The sequence below is a fragment of the Leucopleurus acutus genome, assembly GCF_964270905.1.
Source record: "Leucopleurus acutus genome assembly, chromosome: 11".
NCBI lineage: Eukaryota > Metazoa > Chordata > Mammalia > Artiodactyla > Delphinidae > Leucopleurus > Leucopleurus acutus.
In genome coordinates this window covers 51,690,213-51,716,644 of record NC_139152.1, presented here as the reverse complement: position 1 = coordinate 51,716,644, position 26,432 = coordinate 51,690,213, and the positions used below count along the sequence as shown (strand labels likewise).

Here is a 26,432-nt window from a genome sequence, read left to right as displayed (position 1 = left end):
TTCAAGCTTCAAAGTGACCTGCAAACGTTTACAGGGAGTAATTGGAGACTGTGAAACTGTACTGTGAGGATGACACATACCTTATTATTATGGGGCAGGTGCTCAGGGACAAAGCACTAATAGAATCTTACTGTTGAGGATTTTGTTTCTCTGACTACCTTCTGAGGGTGGGTAGGTGTGGAACTGGACTGAAAGAGGTTATATTACCAGTTCTGCAATCTTAAAACCAGTTGGCTTAAGAATTTCAGATATACAGACTAGTGAATATGATTATGGATCAGAGATTCCTAGCATTAAGACTTGTACTCTCCCCAACTCTTTTTTCTTAGCAAATCATAATCACTTGAAAATTTCAGCATTCAATCACAAATATATTTGTTGCCTGTATGATTTTTCTTCTTGTTGTAATACATCCTAATTTTTACAGAATAATAGTTATAGTCTCTTCTGCACTTAATGTTGGGAATATTTAATGATAACAGATACAAAATCTATTATTTACAAAACTACAATCTATTTTACCCTATAATTATGCCTTTATTCTCCCAAACCAATTAAATTTCCTTTGGCCAATACTTGCAATTCATATTAATTTTTTAGAATGACATAATAAAAACCTCACTGTGAAATTAACTTTGTTCACTTCCCACCTGATTCCAAAGTAAGAGACTGTTACTCTACAAACTAAAATTTACTTAAAACTTTCTTCAGAGACACAGGAAAAGCCATCTCAACAATCTTCTGCTTAAGTGACACTCTGGATGAACTAATACTCAGTTCATTTTATAAAGCAGAGGTCTGCCAACTATGCGGCCTGTGAACAAAATCCAACCCATGGCCTGATATGATAAATGAAGTTTGACTGCCACATAACCATATCCATTTGCTTACCTACTATGGCTACTTCTGCACTATAAGGCTCACAAAGCCTAGAATATTTACTACCTGGCCTTTTACAGAGGAAGTTTGTCAACTCCTGCTCTAAAGCATAGTGACCAATGCCACTGTGAACATACACAGTTAATAGGCCCTCTCTAATACTCCTGTACATTTCTGCTCAAACAATTAGTCTGTATGCTTTCAGGAGTTGATTGTACAGGGACTTGCCTGGTGGCTCAGTGGTTAAGGATCCGCCTGCCAATGCAGGAGACACAGGTTTGAGACCTGGTCTGGGAAGATCCCACATGCCGTGGAGCAAATAAGCCCGTGCACCACAACTACTGAGCCTGCGCTCTAGAGCCCGCGAGCCACAACTACTGAGCCTACGTGCCACAACTACTGAAACCCATGTGCCTAGAGCCTGTGCTCTGCAACAAGAGAAGCCTCCGCAATGAGAAGCCCGTGCACTGCAACAAAGGGTAGCCCCTGCTCACCGCAACTAGAGAAAGTCCACCCATAGCAACGAAGACCCAACACAACCAAAAATAAATAAAATAAATTTATATATAAAAAAGAGCTGATTGTATAATATCTGTGCCATTTATATTTATTATAATTTAATTAAATATTAAATAAACTGATAAAATAATTGAGAAAGGAGCTGTTGGAAGATTTAAGAGTAAACAAAATTGTTATCAAATTAGGCACAATTGCCAACTGTGCAAGACTGTGAAAACATTGTATATATCCAAAATATTTTTTCTTGTGTGTTAAAAAAAACTTAAAAGTAGAAATCATAGATAATACACAGTGGGTGTGGTTGTACATAGGAAGACTGACTATTCAAAATTCTGTACAAAAAGATAAATAATAATTTAAAGATTAGCAAGTTCAAGTACATTGGTATACTTTAGATTAAAATATTTAGGGCATGGTTTTAATCATTTTTTATAACTCCCTGCTTTTTCTGTTTCTAAATATAAAACATGCCAAACTTACAGATAGGTGCAAAATATATACAGTCCGCCCTCCATATCCACAGGTTCCACATCCATGAATATGAAGGACCAACTGACTTTAAAGGACTTAAGCATCCTTGGATTTTGAAGGATGCTCCTGGAACCAATTACCTGTGGATACGAGGGACAACTGCATACTTTTAAATAAATAAAATATTACAGGTATTTCATAAGTCCTCTAACCCCGCCAATTGCAACCCCCTCCATTCTCCCTAAAGATAACTCAGTATCTGGAGTATCCAAACTAACATTGATAGGTAAAGGTGAAGTTTATCTAACACAGATAAAACTGGAATTATTAAATAAAAAAAAACATTAGATCACCCCCAAATCTATAGGAAAGACTTGAACTAATCTATCAAATTGTTGCAGTATTAGTTTTTAGACCTGTAGTCGTTAACAAAAGAGGATTCCATTAAATAGGGTGTCAGTGATATATATGTAAATTTATACTCTGAAGTGCCTGAAAATATTTTCTTAAATTATCATTCCTGTTTAATTTACATTATTAATTTGTACTCTAAGAAGGCATTTTGCTGACCAAAAGTAAATTATCGCCCAGATGTTGCTGAGTTCCAAATCAGTAGATTTTCAATTTAATAAAATCCAAATTCAAGAGGTTTTAGAATATCCATAGTTTGTTGCAAGGGAAAAACCTTAACTATATATGATGAAGGAATCAGAGCTATATCACCATACGCTAGCGATCAATTTCAGTAACACTATCAGTGGGCCAAACATACGTTGTTACATACCTACATAAGACACAGCAATACCACCCATGGTGTATTCCATTGCAAAGTGCTTAACTTGACTCCATAAAGCCTTTATGTAGTGTTTGCTTTGTAGGAAATATAAGGGATGGAGAAATGGGCTAAATAAAAACACAACAAATTATCAGACAAATTGAGAAGCTGAGATTTTCTCAGGAACTCCTGTCTCCTCAACAACTGTCTCTTTAACAAGGGACTTGGCTGGATTAAAAAAGACTAAAGGGACACATCACACAGATCCAACATGTGATCTAAATTGGATCTAGTCTAGACATACCAGCTGAGAAACATTTTGGGGAGGGGGGGGTTCACAAATGGGAATGTGGCGGTTATTAGACGAGATAAAATTTTTCTGAAATGGAAGGATGGGAGATGAACGACTGAAAAAAGGGAGTTGAAAAGCTATATGTAAAATGTGATTTCCTACTCTCTGGTCTAAAAATGTGTGTGTGGACACAGAAAAAGTCTACATTTTAACAGTGACGATCTCAGGTGGTAAGAATGTGATCATTTTATTTTCGTTTGTAGTATTTTCTAGATTTCTACAATGTAAATGTAGTGCTTCTATAATAAGACTAGTTTTAAAACAAATTCTATGGAAAATTTATGACTTTTTTATATCAATAGATCCATTCATCATCATGTATGATAGAAAAATTTTAAGAAAGGCGACAGATACTGACTTGAGTAGAAGCCAAGAGAAACTGGAGGTTTGTATAAAAAAGGTCTCAACTTGAATTCTTTGACTATTTATAATGCTTTGATTTAATCAAGATACATTTAGTATCTTCCATGTCATTTCACATATAAAATGTTTTTGATGCTGTATTAAGTGCCTTAAGACAGCATTAAAAATGTTGTCTTAACTTTTTCTCACTAGAGGTATAATAATTATTATACCTTCTAATAATTATTAGCTCAGTATAAAAGGTATTTTGCTAAATAGGCTCACACGGGAGCATAAAGGATTCTAGGTGCCTTTGCATAATAATCCGTTTCTTTTTCATCATGAAGGGTCAAGCTTAATCGTTTTTAAGATCACCCCCGTATATGTAAGTTGGATTCCTACAAAATAAGCAGCCATTTTAGAATGTACATATTCACATTCTGATTGCCTTGAAAGTGGGTCAACGAACTTGAAGCATGCTTGTCACTAAAAGAGTACTCAATTTCTTTTGAATATGACAACATACCAATTTCATAACATTTGTTTTAAAATTCATATTTAAGTTGTATCCTTTTAGAACTGTATAACATTTCTTTTAAAATTCATATTTAAGTTGTATCATTTGAGAATTGTTTACATTTTATTTTATTTATTTATTTTTGGCTGCGTTGGGTCTTCATTGCTATGGGTGGACTTTCTCTAGTTGCTGCCAGCGGGGGCTACTCTTTCACTGCGGTGCGCAGGCTTCTCATTGCAGTGGCTTCTCTTCCTGCAGAGCACGGGCTTAGGCGCACGGGCTTCAGTAGTTGTGCCATGCAGGCTCAGTCGCTGTGGTTCACGGGCTCTAGAGTGCAGGCTCAGTAGTTGCGCCGCACAGGCTTAGGTTGCTCCGCGGCATGTGGGATCTTCCCGTACCAGGGCTCGAACCTGTGTCCCCTGCATTGGCAGGTGGATTCTTAACCACTGCGCCACCAGGGAAATCCAACAATTTTTAGTCCATTTCTACTTTTGGAAGCTTACTGGCCCGCGCGGGGCTTGCCCTGGGGTGCTCTCCTGAAGAAGGAGGTCCCGGCGGTGAAGAAGTCCTCGGCGTCTTCCTCCAGGCTGCTGTAGCCTCTGCTCATGCTGCTGGTCCCGTCGCGCGCGGGCTGCCTCCCCGGGGCGCTGGCAGCCAGGCAGGGGGTGCCGCGCCCGCCCTCCCCGCGAGGTTCCCCGTGCACGCGCCCCGAGCCGCTGGCGGGCTGTCCCGCGGCAGCTGCGGCCGTCGCTCAATCTACATTTTAAATTTAAGGCTGATCTTTAAAAAATCCAGCTTTCTAAAAATAAAATTGAAAATACTTGGCATATTTAACTATTTATTTATATCAGAATTATTTTGATCTGGAGGTTAAAATGTCTGAGTTTGAAACCTAACGTAACAGTTGTGTAATGTTTGGCAAGTTACCCAGCTAGCTAAGCCTCCGTCAGTTCTTTTAATCTATAAAATAGAGAAAATAGTATTTACCTCACAAGGTTATGACGATTAGATGAAATTATGCTTAGAAACCTAGGTGCCTGTCACATAGTAAGAGTTCAATAAATATCCACAACATGATGGTGACTCACATAATCCTGACATGCTCTTCTTGTCCTATATACACTAACGGTACCAAGGACGCTACTCTACATCTCCACACAGGTGCCCCACAGGTATCTCAACCTTACTACATGTAACAGAACTATTGCTCCTCTTCAGGGTCCCTATCTCAGTAAAGTGTACATCATTAACCTAGTTATTCAAGACCTGAGCCTAGGAGTCACTTTTTTTTTTTTTTTTTTGCGGTACGCGGGCCTCTCACTGCTGTGGCCTCTCCCGTTGCGGAGCACAGGCTCCGGACGCGCAGGCTCAGCGGCCATGGCTCACGGGCCCAGCCGCTCCGCGGCATGTGGGATATTCCCGCACTGGGGCACGAACCCGTGTCCCCTGCATCGGCAGGCAGACTCTCAACCACTGCGCCACCAGGGAAGCCCTAGGAGTCACTTTTATCCTTTTTTTTTTTTTTAAACCCACCACTCCAGTTTTCTTTTAGCTTTATTTTCAATATATTTTGAATTCAACCACTTCTCACAGGTCTATTGCTACCACGCCAGTCCAAGCCAGCATCATCTCTGGCCTGGACAATTGCAAAAGACCCTAGATATAGCTCGCTTTTTTCACACTTGTCCTCCTCACCTACCTCAGTCTATTTTCCACCCCGATGCCAGAGTAAGTCTTTAAAATGGAAATCACGTGATGTCACTTCCTTGCTTCAAACGCTTCACTGGCTTCACACCAAACTTAGAGCAAAAGCTAAGCCCTTTTCCCTGTCCAAAGGCCCCTAAGTGATTGGGCTTCTGCCCCTCCTTCTCACCCAGAACCTTTTCCTCGCTCGCTCCTCTCCAGCCATACTGGCCTCTGCTATTCTCGAGCATCTTGAACTTGCCAAACACACCTCCACCTCCGTACCTGGAGCCTTGCCAGTGCTTCTATACGAGGGACATCTTGCTATCCTGGAGCATCTTGAACTTGCCAAACTCACCTCTGCCTCTATACCTGGAGCCTTGCCAGTCCTTCTATATGAGGGATTCCTTCCCCATTAGCAAATATAGCTCTGCGGCTCACTTCTCTGCTCAAACGTCAGGCTTTTCTGACATGCCATCAACAGAAGCACCCCCAGAGCTCTGTTTTATTTTTCTTCATGGCACTGTTACTACTACAACAATAAGTTACTACTTATATACATATTAAATATAAATATTTAATATAGAAGCATATAATATATTACATATATTACATACATATAATATATTATATATGTGCAAATGTTTTTATGGCTTGTCTCCCCAACTAGTACATAAACTCCATGGAGGTGAGCACTCTGTTTTGTTCATTGCTGGATCCCCATTATCAAGAATAGTACTTGGCCACTGGTTTTTCTCTTTTCGAATCCCATAACCACACCTCCTGTGTGATTGTTACATGATTCTACTTATTTAGGCATCTGTGTCTATTACCGTGAGTCTGGTCAGGGACTATGTCGGAGGACCATGCCTTTTTCATCACTATATCCTCGGTACTAAGTATAGGACTGACACAGCATAATCACTCAGTAAAGACCCAGTGACTGAGTGAATTGTTCTGACTGGGTCAGAGGACACGGAGGCAATCCACCCTGAGAGCTGGCTTCGGTGACATGTTTCCTTTGAACTCCTTACCTAACCCTTTCACATCTGGAAGAAATTACAGAATGCAAGAACTTCTTCATTCCTTCTCCAACTCTGGAAAAGCAACTAGTATAGCTTAGAACATTACAATTTTTCCAAAACAGCACCAAGAGATTTTGCCTGGAAGATGAAATTCTACTTATTGCCCTTTTCTTACAGTTGTGACTTGGATTTTTTTTTTCAGCCCAAAAAAGATATTATAGGCATCTTTATATGTTCTTCATATAAAACCCATTCTTCAGATAGCTGTGTTATGTCTCCCTGTATAAATGTCTCATAACTTATTTGACTACTTCCAAATTGCTAGTTATTTAAATTCAAAAATTTTGCTATTATCAAAAAAAAAAAAAAGAATAGTACTTGGTACCTTGTACGTATTAAAGAAGCACTTTTCGAGATACAGAGACTTATCTATCCTCTTGTTAAATTGGCTTGGGTTTAGTGAAGTACTCCAATCACTACTAAAATAAGCCCTAAACAAAAAAAGCAAGCAGAGCTGTTACAAGAATTAGTTCTTCTATATTCCATTCATTTTGCAGAATCCTTACAGATCTAAGTTTGAAAACAGGGGTCATAAAATTTTTTATTTTTATTCAGGAAAACTAGCAGCAATCTAGCAGAAAAAAATCCTTCTATTTCATCAGAGTGCTAGAAGAAAAAAAAATTTTTTTTTAAAGCTTCTGTATTTAAAACAATTAAGTGATTACTTACTTGGTTGAAATACTTGTAACAAAGGAAAAGAGAAAAAAGTTTTCCCTGGTTTTATTTATTACTAACTGGTTTTGTATAAAGAAATTATGATATTATATGAGATAAAATTGTTTTTACACTTAAATAAAAGGAAAAAGTCACATCAGAGTGTTAATGAACTACAAATGAACTAAAAAATCTTTTGTAACAATTCTTAGCAATTCTTTTGTAAAAGTCCCCAACTGTGGCTCTAAAATAATCGCTAAATATCTGAGACTTAATGCACCATAAAAATAGTTGTTTTAACCTACGATATGACTAAATTATGACAGACACTATAAGCCATAGAAAATAATCTTATATTATCGGCTAACTGTTGAATTCAATCACTGCAAAGCAGTATACAAGTAAAATTCCCGCAGATAACTCTCTGAACTTCACACTTCATCTGTGTTTTCCTTATGACACATCACTTTTTATCTTCTATTTGCAGATCTTGGCGTTTTTGGACCCAGGATTTTTGTCTGTTTTATTTATATCCTACAGTATTAGCACAATGACTGGGCTACTCAGTGGATGATTTCTGAATGAAAGAATGAGTGATGCTGAGGGTCAAAGTTGGGGAATAATGGCAGTAAACACTGCACAAATATAATAGTAGACATACACTTGGAGTGTTCTAAATGAGCCCGATTAGTGCTTTTTTTATATCATATCCTATAAAAGTAAAGAGAGTTAGATAATACAAGTGGTTTCTGTGTATCCTATTTTGCTTCACAGTATTTATCACAACTGTCATAAAGCAATCATTTGTGTAGTCATTTGCTTAACATTTTTTTTTCCACTTTAAATTCCACGGGGTAAGAACTGTTTATCTATGGCTTCACAGAGCCTCAGCATCTCACAATAGTAGGGGTCCAATAAATATATTTCGAATCAATGAACACAGTTAGGGCTGTGCCACTGCATCATTTGAAAATGCCTGGACCCCCTTCCTAGCTGAGTCTTCCAGATACTCACAGCTTCACAGAACTTCATAATTCGTTTTTCAGTGGTTTTAGGATGCACAGTGTTTCACATGCATCTTACAATTTATTGTGTCTTAGTATTCTGTGTAGTTTAACTGGCAGCGTTTTTTTCCTGAGAATTACATAAAACAACATTGTTTTAATAAATGATGGTGTTTTAGAATCAAGGAAATGAGATTACTGCTAATTCCATCTTGGTATGGAAAGTATAAAAACTTCAAGTACTTACATCAATTAAATCTGAAAGATCATGAATATAATACTTGAAAACTGAGGCATTGGTTGCTTCAAGGGTTAGGAGATATTCATTCCGTGCCTTAATCGACTTTAGCTTGTTTTCCGAATACTTTGCTTGTCTCTGGAAATGAAGAATATCCAGGCATTGGGGAAAACAATAAAATCATTTTAAAACAAGACAGGGAAACATACATGAATTTCTATTCATCTAAACAATTTATTCAACATATACAAATGACCTTCGAAGTCCTTTGAGAAAAGTACATTTCGAATCTGAATTAAATAAATGAAAATTACCCAGCGATGAGGAAAAACAACAACGTATATACGGCGCCAGGCCCATTTGCAATGAAATCTCTTTGTTAATATTCAAAGTTCTCTACATTGTGTATTGGATACTTGGCATTCACCACTAAATGAGGTCCAGCTGTTATTACATGATTTTTATGTTTCTAACACATTTTTTCATTCCCGTGGGAGGAAATGCATGTCACTTCACAGTAATTTACAATGTGTGTCTATCAGCTGTTGCATCAGTGTTCCTCGGTTTGTCACCTCCAGTGAGGACAGAAAGGCTCTGCAGTCTTTTACTTACTTTTTCCTTCATTTTTTCAATTTTCTTCACAGAGCTTCGCCGCTGATGTCTCTCTTCCAGTCTGATATGAAAGACTGGGTCACTGGATCTGCCAATTTGCTTCTCTTCTTGTTTCTCAGCCTCTTTCAGCTTGCTCTCTGCGCTGATGCTCTCTGCATGATACATATGGTATGTTTTCATCACCTGTGAAAATGTGACCCACATTGTTAAAAGATGTCTGTCTGTAACTTAGAAAGTGAATGGAAACCATTATATGACATAATACGTTAAAGATATCACCTTTCAACTGGCAGAGAGCCAGATTGTTAGTAAAATAAAGTATATACTATTCCTTCTGCATAAAGCAAACAGAAATATGCAAATTCACCTGCCAGGAAGAGGCACTTAGGGACAGGCTGTGATGAAAAAAAATGCTTTACAGAGTCTTGTGTGTGCTTTCAGTGTACTTAAAAAGTTCCCTCAAACTTAAAAGTGTTTCTCTAAAATCTCCTCTGCATTATTAATTTGAAGAATAAACCCTTATGCATGGATAAATTTTAGTCAAACCTTGGAATTATAAAAAACTCCGAATAAATATATAGCCCTTACTAAAGGGACTTTATTCCTTAAAATGTACTTGTCAAAATACAAAATGTAAATATAAGGTTCATATATAGTTGTAGTTAAAAAAAAAACTTTTTATGAGCACAAAGTAATACTTTATGTTCAATGTAGAAAACACGATACAAAAACGAAAGTAAAATATAAAGCAAGTAGAAAATAAAAAGCATAAGATTTTGGTATACAGCTATCCAGTCTTTTTCCTATGAAAATACACACACACACACACACACACACGTTCATTTTAAAATGACACATATCATTTCTCCTTTTAAAAAATCTGGATCACACTATATTTACAATTTTTAATCTCCTATGTCCTTTTCCACTTAAAAATATCAACATTTTCCTATACCACAAAATAGTCTTGTAAAACATAATTTTAAGGGCTGTATAATATTTCTTTATATGACTGTGCTATAACTTACTTAACTAATTCCCTACTGTTGAACATTTTAGAATATTTCAACTTCTTGCTTTTTTATAAATAAAGCTGTGCTGAAAACCCTTCATATATAGAGTATCTTGTTTCTTCTCTTAGAAATGATACAGGTAATTTGCATTTTGATAGATTTAGGAATATACAGGAGATGAAATTTTGTAATGTATCCTTTCCATATATATTGTAAATATATAATCAATCCTCAATTAAATATTCTTTAATTTAGAAAAATTTAAAGGTGTGATGACTCCGATGCCAACTGATGTCTCAGGGTTCCTTCAGGTACCAGAACTCAGCACCCAAGTAATCAGTACTGGCACATTCTCAAAAATTATGTCAAATTCTCCTGCACATAAAATGGATTTTATTTCACCTGTAAATAACTGTTATTCAGAGCCAATTTTATAACTAAGGAATAGTTGTGTTAAAGAGATTGATGTAATGTTTTAAAGTAAGGAACTTGATTTTTCTCATTTCAAAAGATGAGTTTTAAAATAGTTTGACGACTGGAAGCAACGCTGGAATAAATATATTTATTTAGGTTGAACCAAATTGCTGTTTTTTGTAGGTTATACGAAAAAGGTAGAAAATCAGCACTTATGGTTCAACTTAATACACACTCTTAAGATGACTATTTTAAAGAGTAAAACACAGGGTTAATGAAGAGCTTTACTTTTCATAAAATCTGATGATGCCTTTCCTTAAAATCATAAGCTAGCTAATTACGTCAAAGGCACTGCTGAACAAGAACCAAGTGCGGGCCAAACTACGAAGTCATGGCGGCTTTCTGTGAGCTGTGTGTAACTGCAAAGTTGTCTCTTCTTAGTAATTATCAAATCTGTCTGGGGGTGTGGTTTGGTTGGCTACTCCAGTTTGAAAGAAAAATAAGACAGCATTAGGAAGCAGCTGGGGAATGAAATGGGAGTCCCCGTGCAGCTGGGCAAACAACGAGGTCAATGAATCTACTGCACACCTGGCATTTCTAGGCTTGGCTCTGTTTATATTCCCCGCCTGAAGCAAACCCACAGGCTGTCTGGGTCCTGGTTCCAGTTACATCTTTAAATGAGAGGGTGAAAAAAACCAATCTCACACACACTCACAGACACACGCACACACACACACAGACACAGATGCTCGGCTGTCTTCTTGCTAGTTGACAGGAAGGAAGAAATGAGAACACGTGCCTCCCGTCATAGTTGGATGAAAAGGCATCCCAGACAGACCTGGGTAACTGAGAAATCTTGCTTTTAAATACATCCTGAAGAAAAGACCTGAACTCCTGACTCTTGCTTGACTAAGATGCTGAGGCCTACTGTAAGCAGGTAATTTGCACAAACTAAGCTTTAGGCACTAAGGATTCTGAGCTGGCTGCAAGCATGATGTTTCTGGTTAAGTAGGCTGGGTTAAAAGGAAAACGTTTGAGTCTGACCTAACACTAGCAAGAAGAGGGTATAAATATTTCATCACAATGTGCTTCAGCACAATAGCTGAGGATTCTCCACCGGGTTCAATGTAATTTCCAGAAAGGTAATGTCTTTGTTCCGTTTTTCCAATTTGACTTAGGGTTTCCACTGTTCTCCAAAATGTCAACAGTTACAATGAATGAATTTTAAAAGTTGGAGAGAAAAAACTAAAAGCTTCTCGAGAACTCTAATTGCAGACAATGAATGCCAGTACAAACTGCATTATTTAAAATGTAAGCTGTTGACAGAAGTTAAATGTGTTTTGTATTTAAAATAACAGACAGTTCTCTCTTTTTCAGAGAAGTAAAAGAAAGCTTTTGAATATATACTGCAAAGAAAATAACAGCTTCTCCATCAGCTTAATGCAAACACAAGCCTTTGCATACCAAATGACAGGATAGGTATATATCCATTTAAATGTACTCCAATAGCATATTTTCCTATTTGAATTCTTTTCTACTAAAACCTCAGGCATAATTCTCCATTGAACACGCTCAATTTATCTTCCCTGCTCTGTCTTCAACTGCAAGAAGAATATAGTCAAGTAGAAAGTGACCACATCATGGATTTCTTTGTGACACTTGACTATTGCCAGAGTGTTAGCAAATCATTGATGTCAGAATAAAGGGAATATTAAGCTGGACTTTGTTCAGATCCTCTGCCCTTACCAATCTCTCTTTACCTCATGTACCTCTCACCTCATGTGAAATCCTATACAAAAACTTTGGACAGAAACTGTATATTTCTTACTGACAGACCCTATATAATGGATCTGACACTACTCTTGTACTTTAAATCAAAGTAATTAAAGTATCTATAGTAAATTTCAATATTCAGTGTCAAGAAGTCATGGTGTATCTGAAAACCATCCATGTGTTGGAGATCAGTCGATCACGGGTATAAATTCTACTTTTTGACTTCCGGCTCAGAAGTTAGAAGACATGGTTCCAGGAATGGATCTACCAGTTACGAGGTGTGGAGAGTCATTTAACACTTCTGCTCACCTTACAAGGTTGCTGCGGATACCCAATTGTACATGGTCCCTGTGTGTGGGTACAACTGTACCTTTACTGAGTACTTACTACATATGTGTGTATATATGTGTATATAATCTATACCACTAATATATATATATAGATATACATAGATATATGTAATGTGTATCTATTTAGCTAAACAAACATTATATAATTCCTACTACATGCCAGACATTGTTCTAAGCATTTTACAAATACTGGGTTGGCCAAAAAGGTCATTTGGGTTTTTCCATAAGATGTTATGGCAAAACCCAAACGAACTTTTTGGACAGCCCAATAATAGCTTATTTAATCCTTCTAAAAACGCTTATGAGGTAGGTACCTTTATTCTCCCCATATTACAGACGAGAAAAGTGAGGCACAGAGAGGTTAAGTAACTTGCTGAAGGTCACACAGCTGATAATCGGCAAAGCAATGGGTGGTACCCCAGCAGTCTGGCTCCAGATTCAGTGCTCTGGACTGCTATGCCGTGACCTTCAGAAGGTCTAATGCATCATACAAATGGAAGGCCTCTTTATCTGGGGGATATAGTTACTCTTGGTCATATTTAGGAATGGAGGAAAAGAAGGAATGAAAGATAATTATTTATTCATTCAACATTTGCTTGGTGTTTAGCACCTGTAAGGCACTGATGGGTATAAAAATAAAGACTTGGTTTCCATCTTCTAAGAGTTTAAGTTTTTAGAATTTAAAAAATGGGCCTTGGAGATTCTCATGGACACTGATGAAGTGAGAGGGCATTTGGGCTGAGAGGACAGTATCAGGAAAGATGTAATGGGGTAGGCGACCCACACAGGTGAGGTGGGCATGAGGAGACCAAGACGGTGGAGAAGGGAGTCCGGGGTAGTGGATGATGGGGTAACGGAGCTGAAGAATAAGACTGGGCCAGATGAGGAGAGCCTTGAAACCCCAACTAAGTAGTATAGAATTTACTCTGAAGGGGGTTGGTGAATCCACAGAGGTGTGAACAGTATGGTCAAAGCAGTACCTCAGCAGTAATTCGGTGAAGATAGGCAGGATGGTTTAGGGTGTGAAGCGACCTGATTTAGCATGAAGAAGAGGGAATGGAAAGGAGGAAGGAGAATCCAGAATGACAGCTCCAGGGCCTTTTCTCTGTTCTCACTCTCTCTGACCTTTTCTTAAACTTGACACGACCCCCTCCACCACGGAGTTCAAATGCTCTCACGCTCTGCTCCCAACACCAGCCCAAGCAGCACTCTGTATACTACTGAGTCAATCACTTAACTCCCTCCTCAAAATTTGTACTTTCCTGCCTCCGTGGCCTTTTCCCAAGACAATCCAATCCCACTGCCTGGGATGCCCTCCCCCAGCATCCCCTGCTGTTACCATTTTGACTCACCCTCCAGGGCAAGGTCAAAGCTCACCTATTGCTAAGTGTTCCCTGGGTCCCCAGGCAGAGTGGTCTTGTTCTTCCGACCTCCAAGACCTACTTACTGATAGCACTTCAGACTCTGTGCCGTGTGTTACAGATATCTGTGTACCACTCAGTATCATGGATTGTCCTGTAAGTTCAGTGAGGCCACCAATAATATTTTAGGCAACTCCAGGTCCTTAATATTGCCTTATATACAGGAGGAGTAAAATAGGCATCTGGTGAGAAACAAATGAAGGACAGGAATCCTTTTATATTCAGCTTGACCATTCATTTATTCATTTAACAAATACTATGTGACTAGCATTGTTCCTCTCCAGCCCTGGCACCCAAAACAGTACCACCAATAAATACCTGGGGCTGGACTGACGGGATGGCAAACATTTCTAAATCATTTGTGAAATACAGTTAGCACTGGGATTTATGGCATCTCAGGAAAAAAGGGTGTTGTGGTTGGCGGGTGGGCTGGTAAAAAGCAGTATGTTAGTGACAGCATTTCCTAATTCCACACACAGCCTGCTGTTTTACTAAATCATCAATCACAAAAAGCTCTCCTGAGAAACTACATTCTTTAGGTCTCCTTAAATACCAACAACCTAAGAGAAAGATCTCTTTTCTATAATCAATACAGGAGAGGGCTCTAACTGTAACCGAGTTTCTGCCGGTGCCAGATTAACAAAACCATCAGGGTAGGACCACCACCTTGGAAGTCCATTCCCACGAAGCTCTCAGGTTCATGGGGAAGGCAGGGCTCCCGGGCCACCCTAGGCTGAGCCCCAGGAGCTGTGCTGTAAGCCTGGCTCCTTCAGGGGCTCACACAGCCTCTGTTCCTCTGTGTAGACTACAGTCTCTGCTGAGCCAAGCTGTGTCCCTGGAGCTTAGTTTAAATAGGGGCAGTGGGCAGGAGCTACTTTTCAGACAGCATCATAACACTGCATGCTGCGATCTTTACACCAGCAACCTTGAGCTTTCCCGCCCTTTAGTATACTGAGCCAACCTTGGCGACGAATACAGAGCCAGGCAGACCTGGATTTGAGTTCTCGTGCTGCGCGTATCAGCTGGGCAAGTTTCTTAACTTTCCTGAGCCCCAGTTCCTCTGAGGTGAAATTGGGATTAAGTGATACAATGCCTGGGAAGCACAGGAACAGGGTGGGCAGTTCTCTTTCTTGACAGTTTCTAAGGTATGATGTAGAAGTGAGTACACAGGCTCTGCGGCCAGACTAACTGGCTTCATGTTCTGGCTCTAAGCAGAGAGGTGCAGGCCAGTGCCTCCCAAAGACAAAGCAGCTGGAGAACTGAGTACAGCAAAAGCAGACCTGACGGAGGCCTCTCCTGCTGTTTCATATTACAACTCGGGACAGCCAAAACCTCTTAAAAACTAATCTAATATACCAGTGACGAGTACCCAGGAGTTGATGGCATAGATACCTACATGTTCATAAAACACACCACCTGAAGTCACACTTAGGAAGGCTTCTAGCCTCTCTGCAATGTTCATCTCATCATTAGCACCCTTTTTGAGGTATGCTGACAGTTACTGGAAAATTAAGTGTAATTTACTGGAAAATTACCCAGGTTTCAGGGAGCAGTGCATAGTGATCTGCATTTACTCATCCACCAAACAGCTACTGAGTATCTGTAAGCCAGGCACTGTGCTAGGCTCTGAAGCTAGAGATGAAAGACACAGTCCCTACCCGGTAAAGACACAAAGGCAGGCCTACTCTTACTGAAGACAAATAGGAGGTGGGGAGGGAAGCACCCACGGACTTCAGGGTAGGTAGGCTGAGTGCAAGTCAGGTGGAGAAGACTCCTAGGCTTCCTTTTAATCAGCTTCTATTTAAGTCTGGGAGCTCACCTGGAGAGAAAGTTGGGGTGGGAGGGGGGATATATTTTATTTATATAAAGATGTAAAGACAGGAGAATCCCACCCAGAACATGAATGCTACTCAGTCCATGCCCACAATGGATCTCAGTTCCCACCCCAATGCCCCATCTCCCACTTAAGGCCTGTGAGGGACACTTATCAGTATATTTTATTCTCATTTGTGGCATCAGGGCTGGAAAAGCTGCTGATCCCCGAGGTAATGAGTGGTCAATAGGACTGTTACAATGATGAACTTTCCCACTTCGTTTCCCCAGGCTTGTATGGTTCACTATAAGTCAATGAAAGCAGAATTTACAAAACTTGATTATATTTGAAAAGTAACATTTATCGGAGAACTCACTTTGAGAGGTAGTATACCGGCAGTTAAGGGCTTAGACCCACAGAACAGACTGCTTGGGCTCCAATCCTGCCTCTGCACTTGCTGTGTGATCTTCAGCAAGTAACTTAACCTTTCTGTGCCTTCATTTCTTCACTGTAAAATGGGCATAACATTCTTACTCACTGCATGCATAGGGTAGTTGGAAGGGTTAGATGTGTCATGACATGTAAAGAGCACAGAAAAAAGAGCTTGACATGTAATAAGTGCACAGTAAATGTCAGCTATTGCTATTTGAAAAAATTACCACAAAAGATTTCATTTTAATAATAGGTAATGATTTCTCCATGACTGGAAAGACTATCATTTCCAACAGAGGTAAAGGAAAGGGAAGAAGTGATACTTCCATTTACGTGTATGGGAAGAATTTTAGCAAAGCGCTTTAGAAATGAGCAGATGGTTCAAGATGAACGATTAAATAGCATGAGATCCCGTCTTTATAGCTAGTTTATCAAAGAAAACTTGAGGTATGTTGTGGCTCCACTGAAATGAAATCAGTAAAACAGTATGAGTTTATCATCGAATTATATTTACAATCCAAACAAATGCTTTGAACAAAAGGCATTGTCTGTGACTCGGGACCCTGCTGGCTGCTAACCACCCAAATGACAGGGCAACAGAGATACAGAGAATAAACAAAACAAAGGGAAAAACAGAGAACACATACGCAAAGGGAGAAAGTAAGGCTAATGAAAGTCCCCAAAATAATTCTGTTCTGTTCAGTGTGGTGTTAAAGGTTTTGTTTCAGGAGTAATTACAAAGAGCAGCATTTTATGGGTCTATAAAATCCAACAGACCCGGAGTTTGGTCCTAGCTTTGCTGCAAAATAGTTCTGTAACCTCAGTCTTTCTGACCCTCAGTGTAACTTTCATCTATTAGAGATGGCAACATGAGGCCTCCTGACAGGACCAAAATTAGGGAACCAGTCAAATAAAACTATGAACCTCAAACACTTTGAAAACTGTGGAATGAAAGAAAAAGCACAAACTAGAGGTTTGACCATAGAAAAACTGATCATGTAACTAAAAGGCCTCTTTCCATGAGAATTTTAACACATCCCCTGAAATGGAGAATATCTGATGATGCTCAGAGGAAATACCATAGGATGGCATCTAGCAGTCTATATGAAAAGAGCATCCGGACTGTCATTCATGTTTTGTTTTCTGTTGGAGATTTACTTTTTTCTTCTCCATCTTCAACAAGAACCTACAAGAGCCTGTGACAGTGGAAGGAGCTTTCAGGTCCTAAATATCCAAGCGTGTGAACCCTCAGTCTGCCAGGCCTTGACTGTGACCTTGTGGCAAGGCTCTGTCTAACCCTGCTGGCCCAGAGCGTTCTCACCTATAAAGGACGTGGCTGGACCATGTAATCGCTCAGGCCTTTTCCAACTCTAAAATTCTATGAGTCCATGATTTCAACAACTAAGTATCACAAGTATTTACTGTTTGGGGAAATACATATATATAAAATATACTTCTCAGTTGCTAAAGAGGCTGATTTTTTTCAGTGTCAGGGTAGATGGCAGATAAATTTTAATCAAAAGGAAAAACCCATTAACAACAAATTATACTAATTATCTCCTGCTTCTGTTGATTGAGGCAGCAAACAGCATACCATGCTATGCCGAGGACGTAAGATTCCTCCTAGAATTTTCCATGGGCTCTGGGGCCATAACTCATCTGCTTTGCTGCACAGAAAATATCTAGAAATGAACAATGCCTGTATACTCTAATGTACTATTATACTGATGAACCTTAAACTGGGGTATCTATCACTCTAGTGACTTTAATTAGCTCTCAAACTGATTAGTGATCAATCATCAAGTGCTCATTAAGGAGGAAAACCCAGGAACTATCTGGTAGGTGCAGGGTTGACACAAGGATTTGCTATGTGCTTTTATCTTTGACTGTTATATTTAAGTTAAAGCAGGGCATTAGTCATCTTTTTCAAACTGCTAAATTTAACTCTCTCTCTCTCTCTCTATATATATATATATATATTTTTTTTTTTTTTTGTGGTACGCGGGCCTCTCACTGTTGCGGCCCCTCCCGTTGCGGAGCACAGGCTCCGGACGCGCAGGCTCAGCGGCCATGGCTCACGGGCCCAGCCGCTCGGCGGCATATGGGATCCTCCCGGACCGGGGCACGAACCCGCGTCCCCTGCATCGGCAGGCGGACTCTCAGCCACTGCGCCACCAGGGAAGCCCGGCCTTATCTTTTTTGATTCCTTTACATTCTATTACTAGAAATCCAATTATATTTTATTCTCTATTGATTTATACTAGGTTCATCAGGATTATTTTTCATGAGAGCAATGAACAATTTGGTATAATATCTGCCCACTTCACAATGATCAGAGATTTTTAACATAAAATGAATGTCATTTTATCCAGGAACTTCTAATTTTGCAGAAGGTATTTTCCTTTCTTGTCTCTCAAGCACTCCATTTGTAGTGGGGTAAAGAGAGATTGGTAAGGGCAGAGGATCTGAACAAAGTCCAGCTTAATATTCCCTGTATTCTGACATGAATGATTTGCTAATAATCTGGCAATATTCAAGCACATGGAGTTCCCTGCACAGGCAATGAGCTTTCATGCATCTGTGCTTTCCCTCACACACGAATTGCTTTTTTGGAAGGCCCTTCCCACCCTTCCTTTGTCATAAAATCAGGTGTCAGCTTCTCCAGGAAGCCCTTGGGAGGTTTACACAGAGCTGTGGAGACCTCTATCTAGCCCAGCACCCAACACCATACATGGAAATATCTCACAAGTCTAACTCATTGATGACAGGGCTGTTTGCCATCAATATATTAACGGGACCTATACATTTATTGAAAGGCTCCTCCCAGCCTCTCGGTGTGTATCACCTGGACGCAACAGAGATGATCCTCTAATAATTTTAGAGCTGAGGCAACTATGCTTTTAGTTCTTTCCATTTAACTGACTTAGAGACAGGGAACAGATTCTGAGATTTGGAACAAACGCTGAATAATTCCATAAATTCCATAAATCCTAGAAACTTACAAATCACAAACCCTCTCCCTACAAGTGCTGGGCAGCCACTCTACAGAGGAGGAGAGCACCGTCTTAAAGGATAACCTATTCCATTTCTCAACAGATCTAATGGTTAAATTCAGGAACCGGACTGCCTGGGTTCAGATCCTTCTTTTGCCTTTTATCACGTTCCACAGTTTTCTCACCTGTAATTAGGAATAAGAATCATACCTCTAAGGTTGTTGTGAAGATAAAATGAATTAATACATGCCAAGCGCTTGCAGTGGTAACTGGCAAACAGTGTGTTTCACGGTTGCTACAAAAATCATAAAATACCACCCCCCCATCATATCTTTAAAGCCCACGATAGCCTCAGCCAGTGCTTAGTGTCAATGCTCACTTGTTTACTCTCACACACCTGAAGGTTGAGAGCAGAGGGATGGTCTTTGTTCTATCCATCAAAGAAACTGAGCTGCAAAGAGACTTAATCCTTGCCCAACAAGTCAACAGAGAAAGTCAGTGATAGGGAAGGTCATCAGAAAGTCCTTGTTTCCAAAAGCGTTTTCATAAGAAGTCTTCAGAGGCCCTGAAATACAAGTTTAAGCTACTGAAAGAATAATACCCACAAACTGGCACTTGGAATACATATTAACCAGGGCCATAGTGAACACAGTGGCAGCAGAAGTGGTGAAGGGAGAGTTTCAAGCCGTTGGCAACGTTGAGGGGGAAAATACATGTATAATGAAAGGCCAACAAATTTACTAGAATTTCAAAGTCACCGGCATTAATTCTTTTCAGGGAAATGTTTCACATGTCTTCAACATTACACGTGTGTATTAGACATTTAAGTTAAATGGTTTAGTATACGAAATATTTAAGCTGAGGACACCAGACACTTAGAATTTTAAAATCATAAAAGACCTGAAATCCTTGGAATTGTAGCATCAACTAAAATGGAAAGAATGATATGGAATCCTTTCCTTTTAATGGAAAATGGTTTAGAACTTGACACAAAAACCTGTTTCTCAAATTCAATACCTCTCACTCCACTTATTAAAAAGAAGAGAGAAAAAAAGAAGAAAGGTGAGAGGCCTTTGTTAATCTATGCAAGAAAGATTTCTGAGCTTTCTAATTGCTTTTGACCAGATGTCTAACCATTTTTTGCTGCTTATGTCGTTTAGAATCTCATTTGGTACTCTCCTGAAATCTTTCAACTTCTGATTTTTTTTCCTTTCTCTCTAGATATGGCTCCAGAGGGAAGTTCTATGAATATGCCTGTGTTCGTCCTAATTGGATGCCTTGGCTCACAGTGCTATTGCCTCAAAAACCTTCCCCAACTTCTCTCCATCTGTCCTACTCGTAAAATCCTGTCCATTTTCAGACCCTTTCCTCTCTGAATTTTTCTTAATCCTCAGGGTGGACCTCTCTCTTTGAAACTCCAAAGCCCTCTAGCTGAACCTTTCTGTTGGTACATAATGGTCTGCCTTAAGTTATAATCACCATTAAAAAGGGAGTACTGGGTCTTCCTGGGTGGCGCAGTGGTTAAGAATCCGCCTGCCAATGCAGGGGACATGGGTTCAACCCCTGATCCGGGAAGATCCCACATGCCGCGGAGCAACTAAGCCCGTGTGCCACAACTACTGAGCCTGCGAGCCACAACTACTGAGCCCTCGTGCCACAACTACAGAAGCCCGTGCGCCTAGAGCCTGTGCTCCGAAACAAGAGAAGCCACCGCAATGAGAAGCACGCCCGCGGCAACGAAGAGTAGCCGCCAGTTGACGCAAATAGAGAAAGACTGTGCGCAGCAACGAAGACCCAACACAGACAAAATTAAATTAATAAAATAAATAAATCTATTAAAAAAAAAGGGAGTACAGTGTGCGAGCTGAGCCTTTTGCCTCTGCTTGGTCTGAGACTTCCTAGCTGTGTGACCTTGGGCAAAGTACTTAACCTTTCTGTGCCTCATCTACCCTGTAGGGCCGTTGGAAGAATTTAAAGAGCTAATTATATAAATTGCTTAGAATAGTACCAGATATAGGTTAGCTGTTGCTATTTAGTCCTTGCTTAGCTTTTATTTGCCAGACTTCTGGTACTGTCTTGCGTAAAGCTCCCATCACAGTAGCACATACATAGTAGGGCCCTATTTACTAATTTGAATTAAAATAAAAACCTGGGTTACAGTTCCAACCTGGGACTTTAGTTAATCACTTAATCTGAGTCTCTGTGATGGTCTCCCTAAATGAGGAGGTTAATTTGATCATTTCTAAAGGCCCATTCAGTGCTAAAATTCTATCAGATAATCAAGTGAGTTAAGATATGTTGAAATGGATCACCCGGCTCAACAGATTTAGATCTTCATTCCCTTCACAAGATTTTTACTGGTCAACATTTCTAGTCCATTTTGAGACAATAAATCTAAGGAAAATGCCCATGATTTATTCTATGTATATGTATTATATATTTGGTTTTGATGAATGATGATAAACAAAGCTAAGTACCTTAATTACCCAATACAAATGAAACACTCTGATTGTCTGTTATTAAAGCATTCTAATCATTTAAAAGTCATACTACTATATTTCAGAATGTAATAGTTTGGATAAAATACTCTGAGAAGGATTCTTGATATGAAACATGCTTTAGAAATGTTTTGTTTTTACTAAACTATACTTTCTAAGACTTTTTTGTTCTTTCATTTCTAAGCCAGATACTTGTTTTCGGTTCATATTGTTCACTTCTTTTAAAAGACAGTTTTATTTGTAGTTCATAAGCACCAACCATAGCTAATTCTCAAATCTCAGAGAGAAAAGAAAAATTCCAAGCGGGAACTCGCGAGCATTTCACCTCATTAATTAGCAGGGTACCCTAAAAGACATCTACATATAAAGTTCTTACCAAACGGATGTCCTGGCGGGGCTAGGGATAAATTAGGAGTTTTGGATTAACATATACACATTACTCTATATAAAATAGACAACCAACAGGGACCTACTGTATAGCACAGGGAACTATACTCAAAATCTTGTAATAACGTATAATGGAAGAGAATGTAAAAAAAAGAATATATATAATATATAAACAACTGAATGGCTTTTCTGTACACCTGAAAATAACACAACACTGTAAATCAACTATATTTCAATAACATTTTTTTTTTTAATTAAAGAAAAAAACAACAGCTGTCTTTAGAGAGTCTTCCAATGGAAATTTTATTAATCTCAATCGTTTTGGCAGGAAGAGGAATCCAGGTTAAACTATCGAACCTGGTCTCTAAAGTCAGTCTGTGTCAAGGCCAAGATTAGAATTCAGAAGTTGGCAGGGAGTCATGTGATCCCAATACCTCTCTTTCTTTCCATCTGAGTATCTAGTAATAAAGCCAGGGCAAGGATATATGGAAACACTTTGTCAGCCCAAGATCTCTAAATAGACTGCTTTTTAAAAGTTTTCCAGGTGGCATCACGGAGAATGTGGTATTCCAGAGAGGTTTTCATTTGGGGGAGCCTTTTACATATCCTTATGCCTTATTTCTCTTTGTTCAGTGTTTTTTCCGAGACCCAGACCTCTTTGTAGTCCCTCTCAAAGCAATGAATTTGCATTTTCACTACAGAAATATATATTTCAAATACTTCAAATGCCCTTGAGCTAAAATAAATACTTAACCAGAACAAAACAAAAAAACCCAAAAACCTCTTGGAGGCACAGAGAAAAATCTTCTGATAGGATGTGGCAAGTATCTTGGGCTTTTTCAGAATGACCTTTCAACCTTGCCTGGGGCATGTTTCTTCTTACGGAAGAATGCATTAGCTCCTGGTTTGTGGGAGGCTCACAAAGCCAGCCGAGGAAGCTTTCCTCAGCAGTCCTCAGAGGTGGAGTTTTCTAAGAAGGGCTTGAAATAATAAACAGTGTCTTCCCTCCCATCTCCTCTAAAAATAATTAGCTTTTTATTTTAACATTTTAAACTGGTTCAAAGATATGTAAAGGCCAGCGTGGATACCTGTGTGCATTCAGAAACCCTGTTTTCCAAATAACTCCTGTACAAGAGGCTCAAAAGACTTGGGTTTGTACTGGGGACAGCTTCTGTTCTCTGTTTGCATTTGTTAGGCAAATTAGAGCTAGAGCTCAGAAGGCAGAAAACAAAGGTGCATGGAATAGCCAGTAATGGATACTTAGCACTAATCACCATGTGAGAACACACAGCTAAACAGGGGGTGCTGACACATAGAACACTACAGCTATATGAAAAGCTGTGTTTTAAAGAGGCTGCCCCCCAAATGAACATATCCTAATATTAAAGCTGAGTGTGCAAACCCGAAGCCGTTTGGGTTTGCCCATTTTGTAACCCACATCAACAGTGTGGAAAGCTCAATCAAGTTTTTACAAGTGGCAATCAGAGCGTGCAGTATAGAAGTTTCAACTCTGAGTTCTACCTCTTAGATCAGGCTCCACCCTTCTTCTCCCCACCTGTCCTGCACATCCTTCCCGAAGGCGGCTGTGCAGTGGGGAACTGATGGGCCTTGGGGATGGAACTGGGCTGAGATTTTGGAGCATTCATTTACTATCTGTGTGATCCTGAGCTAATTATCTGCAGCCCCGGCTCCCATTAGTAACCTTGGGATTAGGAATACCTGCCTCATAGGACTGCTGTGAGAAATGAACGGGATCCTGCATGTGCCTCATGGTAAGGGTGGGATAAATCTTCATTTTCTCAGTTCTTTCCTCTTAATTTAATGGAGTTTGAAGATGGATTCTCTCTTGACTCTGGCTAGCCATGTGTGTCACTGATGTATGGAGAGAGTAATCATCAATTACACATCATTAACAATCAATTGCACGTGGATTTACCATGACATCTGTGTTAATCTCCGTTAGAATTTGCTTACTGAGGATGGTAAGCGCCTTGTTTTTCAAAACACTGAGTATAATGCTGTAAAACTTAGGCAAAGTAAAGAAATATTAATATAGGACAAATAATTGTTTTCCCCCTAAAATACAGCATAACCTTTCGAGATTTTGGTCTGAGGGGACAGGCTTAACACTTCAAACCACTGTTTTATGATGAGCCCTTTACCAGACTGATGCAGGCCAATTTTGGTTTGAGTGTTCCTTTTAACGTTTTGTGTCACCATTTTCCCATTTTTGCCTTTTCACTTCTCCACTAACCCAGTCACAGCCCTGTTCACATTTACTACGGATTTGGTTTTCTTACAGGAAGTTACCATCCTTTTTCTTTTTGTACAAAACGAATATACACTGATTATAAGGAAAAACCATGTATATATATAAAAACCATCTGAAATTACTATTAATATCATCCCTGATCTCCACCTTTACTCTGAGAGGCAGACAAGGAGCTGTTGCCATCCCCACTTCACCGATGATGAGGAAGATGACAATGACGATGGGGATGACACTAACTACCTCCATTTATTAAGCATTTACTATGTGCCGGGCACTGTTCTGATTGCTTAATCTGTATTAACTCAGCTTTATTTTTTCTCTTAGCACTTACACCTGCCATACTATATATTTATTTGTTTATTGTCTGTTTCTCCTCCCTAGAATATAAATGCCCTGAGAGGAAGTAACAGGGTCTGTTTTTTTTCACATCTATTATACATCCCCAGTACATCTACAAGTAGCTGGCATGGTAGGAGGCATTCAAAAACTGTGGAATAAATAAACTAGTTTTCCTAACAACATGGATGAGCCTTATCCAATACACTGAGGGCCTGAATAGAATAAAGAGCTGAGTAAGAGAGCATTTGCTCTCTCTGCCTGTCTTCGAGGTGAGACATGGTCTTCTCCTGCTTTGGACTTGAACTCGGGCTGGAACTTACACCATCAGCTCTCCTGGTTCTCAGGCCTTTGGAAGGAGTGGAACTACCTTCTGGCTCTCCAGCTCGCTGCCTGCTGATTTGGGGACTTCTCAGCCTCCACACCGCACGAATCAACTCCTTATAATCAATTTCTCTCCCATATTGATCTATCTATCTGTCTATCTATCTATCTAATCTCCTATTGGTCCTCTTTCTCCCAGACTAATACAGATGCCCAGATTGGCTAAGTGAGCTGAGATTCAAATTCAAGTTCAATGTGAGTCCAGTCAATTCTGTTTCCTTAAAGCACAGCAGTCTCCCTGCTTTCTTAACCCTACTTTAGTTCTCTTTCACATGTTAAACTGAAAAGGAAGTTAATTAGTGGATTAGACTTAGAAAGGGAATTTGAAGATCTCGGTTCACTCTTACTTTTTAGGCCAATGAGTCCCATCTGTTAGATCTTTTTTAAAAATTTTAACTTCTTAGTTTTTTCTGTTGTTGGTTTTGTATTTTTTCATTTTATTTCTTTTTCCTTTTTGTTAGATCATTTAAATGAACATTTCTAAGAAGTACAGGTTGCCAGTGAGGCACATGTTCAATTTTTCACCTATGTTTTTGTTAAAGCAACATTAATGCCATTGATTTAAAAAAAATACAAAGGAGCAAGTGATAAATGGCTTAGGTGCTTTGTGTTGTTGGGGTGGCATTAACATTTAGAGATCTTTGTTAGAGAATGGTTTCCCAAAACTATGGCAACAGAGATAAAATGACAGACCCACAGAGGCTCTGGAGCCAGACCTGGACTTGAGATCCCACTCTACTACTTATTGTGCAACCTAGGCAAGCCTCTCTGAGCCTTAGTTTCCTCATCTGTGAAATGGGGATAATGATAGTATCTGCCTCATAGAGACACTGTGAGGATTACATAAAATAATGCGTGTGCTTAGCACAATAACTAGCCGTATATAATAAGCATTTAATAAATGTTAGCTACTTTGAAAGGCATGTCTAGTTACCTAAAAAGTATCTCCCTTTCTCTCTCAAATTAACAAAATCCTCAATTTTTAACTGGCTGTCAATGAGTTGGCCAACTAAAAGACTATAACTCCCAGACTTCCTTGAAGCCTGTGAAACTGTGTTTCTAAGTTCTGGCCAATGAGATGTATATGAAAGTGCTATATGGAACCTTCATTAAGTCTTCGTAAGAGACAGAGGACCTGCCCTTCTTTCCTTTCTCCATTCCGTTTCAGGAAAGCAGATGTAATGGCTAGAGCTCCAGCAACTATCTTGAACTCTA

General features: G+C 39.4%; 1 protein-coding gene across 2 annotated transcripts in view; it reads right to left on the bottom strand.

Annotated features, from left to right (window-relative positions):
• Positions 1–26,432, bottom strand: part of SRGAP1 (SLIT-ROBO Rho GTPase activating protein 1) — a gene marked incomplete at both ends in the record, with an annotated part of 273,306 nt that overhangs the window by 81,768 nt on the left and 165,106 nt on the right. For both annotated transcript variants that reach the window (XM_082851178.1, XM_082851179.1), the window contains 2 exons: positions 8,529–8,657; positions 9,132–9,314. In XM_082851178.1, the coding sequence (XP_082707304.1) occupies positions 8,529–8,657; positions 9,132–9,314 (312 nt within the window). The remainder of the gene's footprint in view (positions 1–8,528; positions 8,658–9,131; positions 9,315–26,432) is intronic.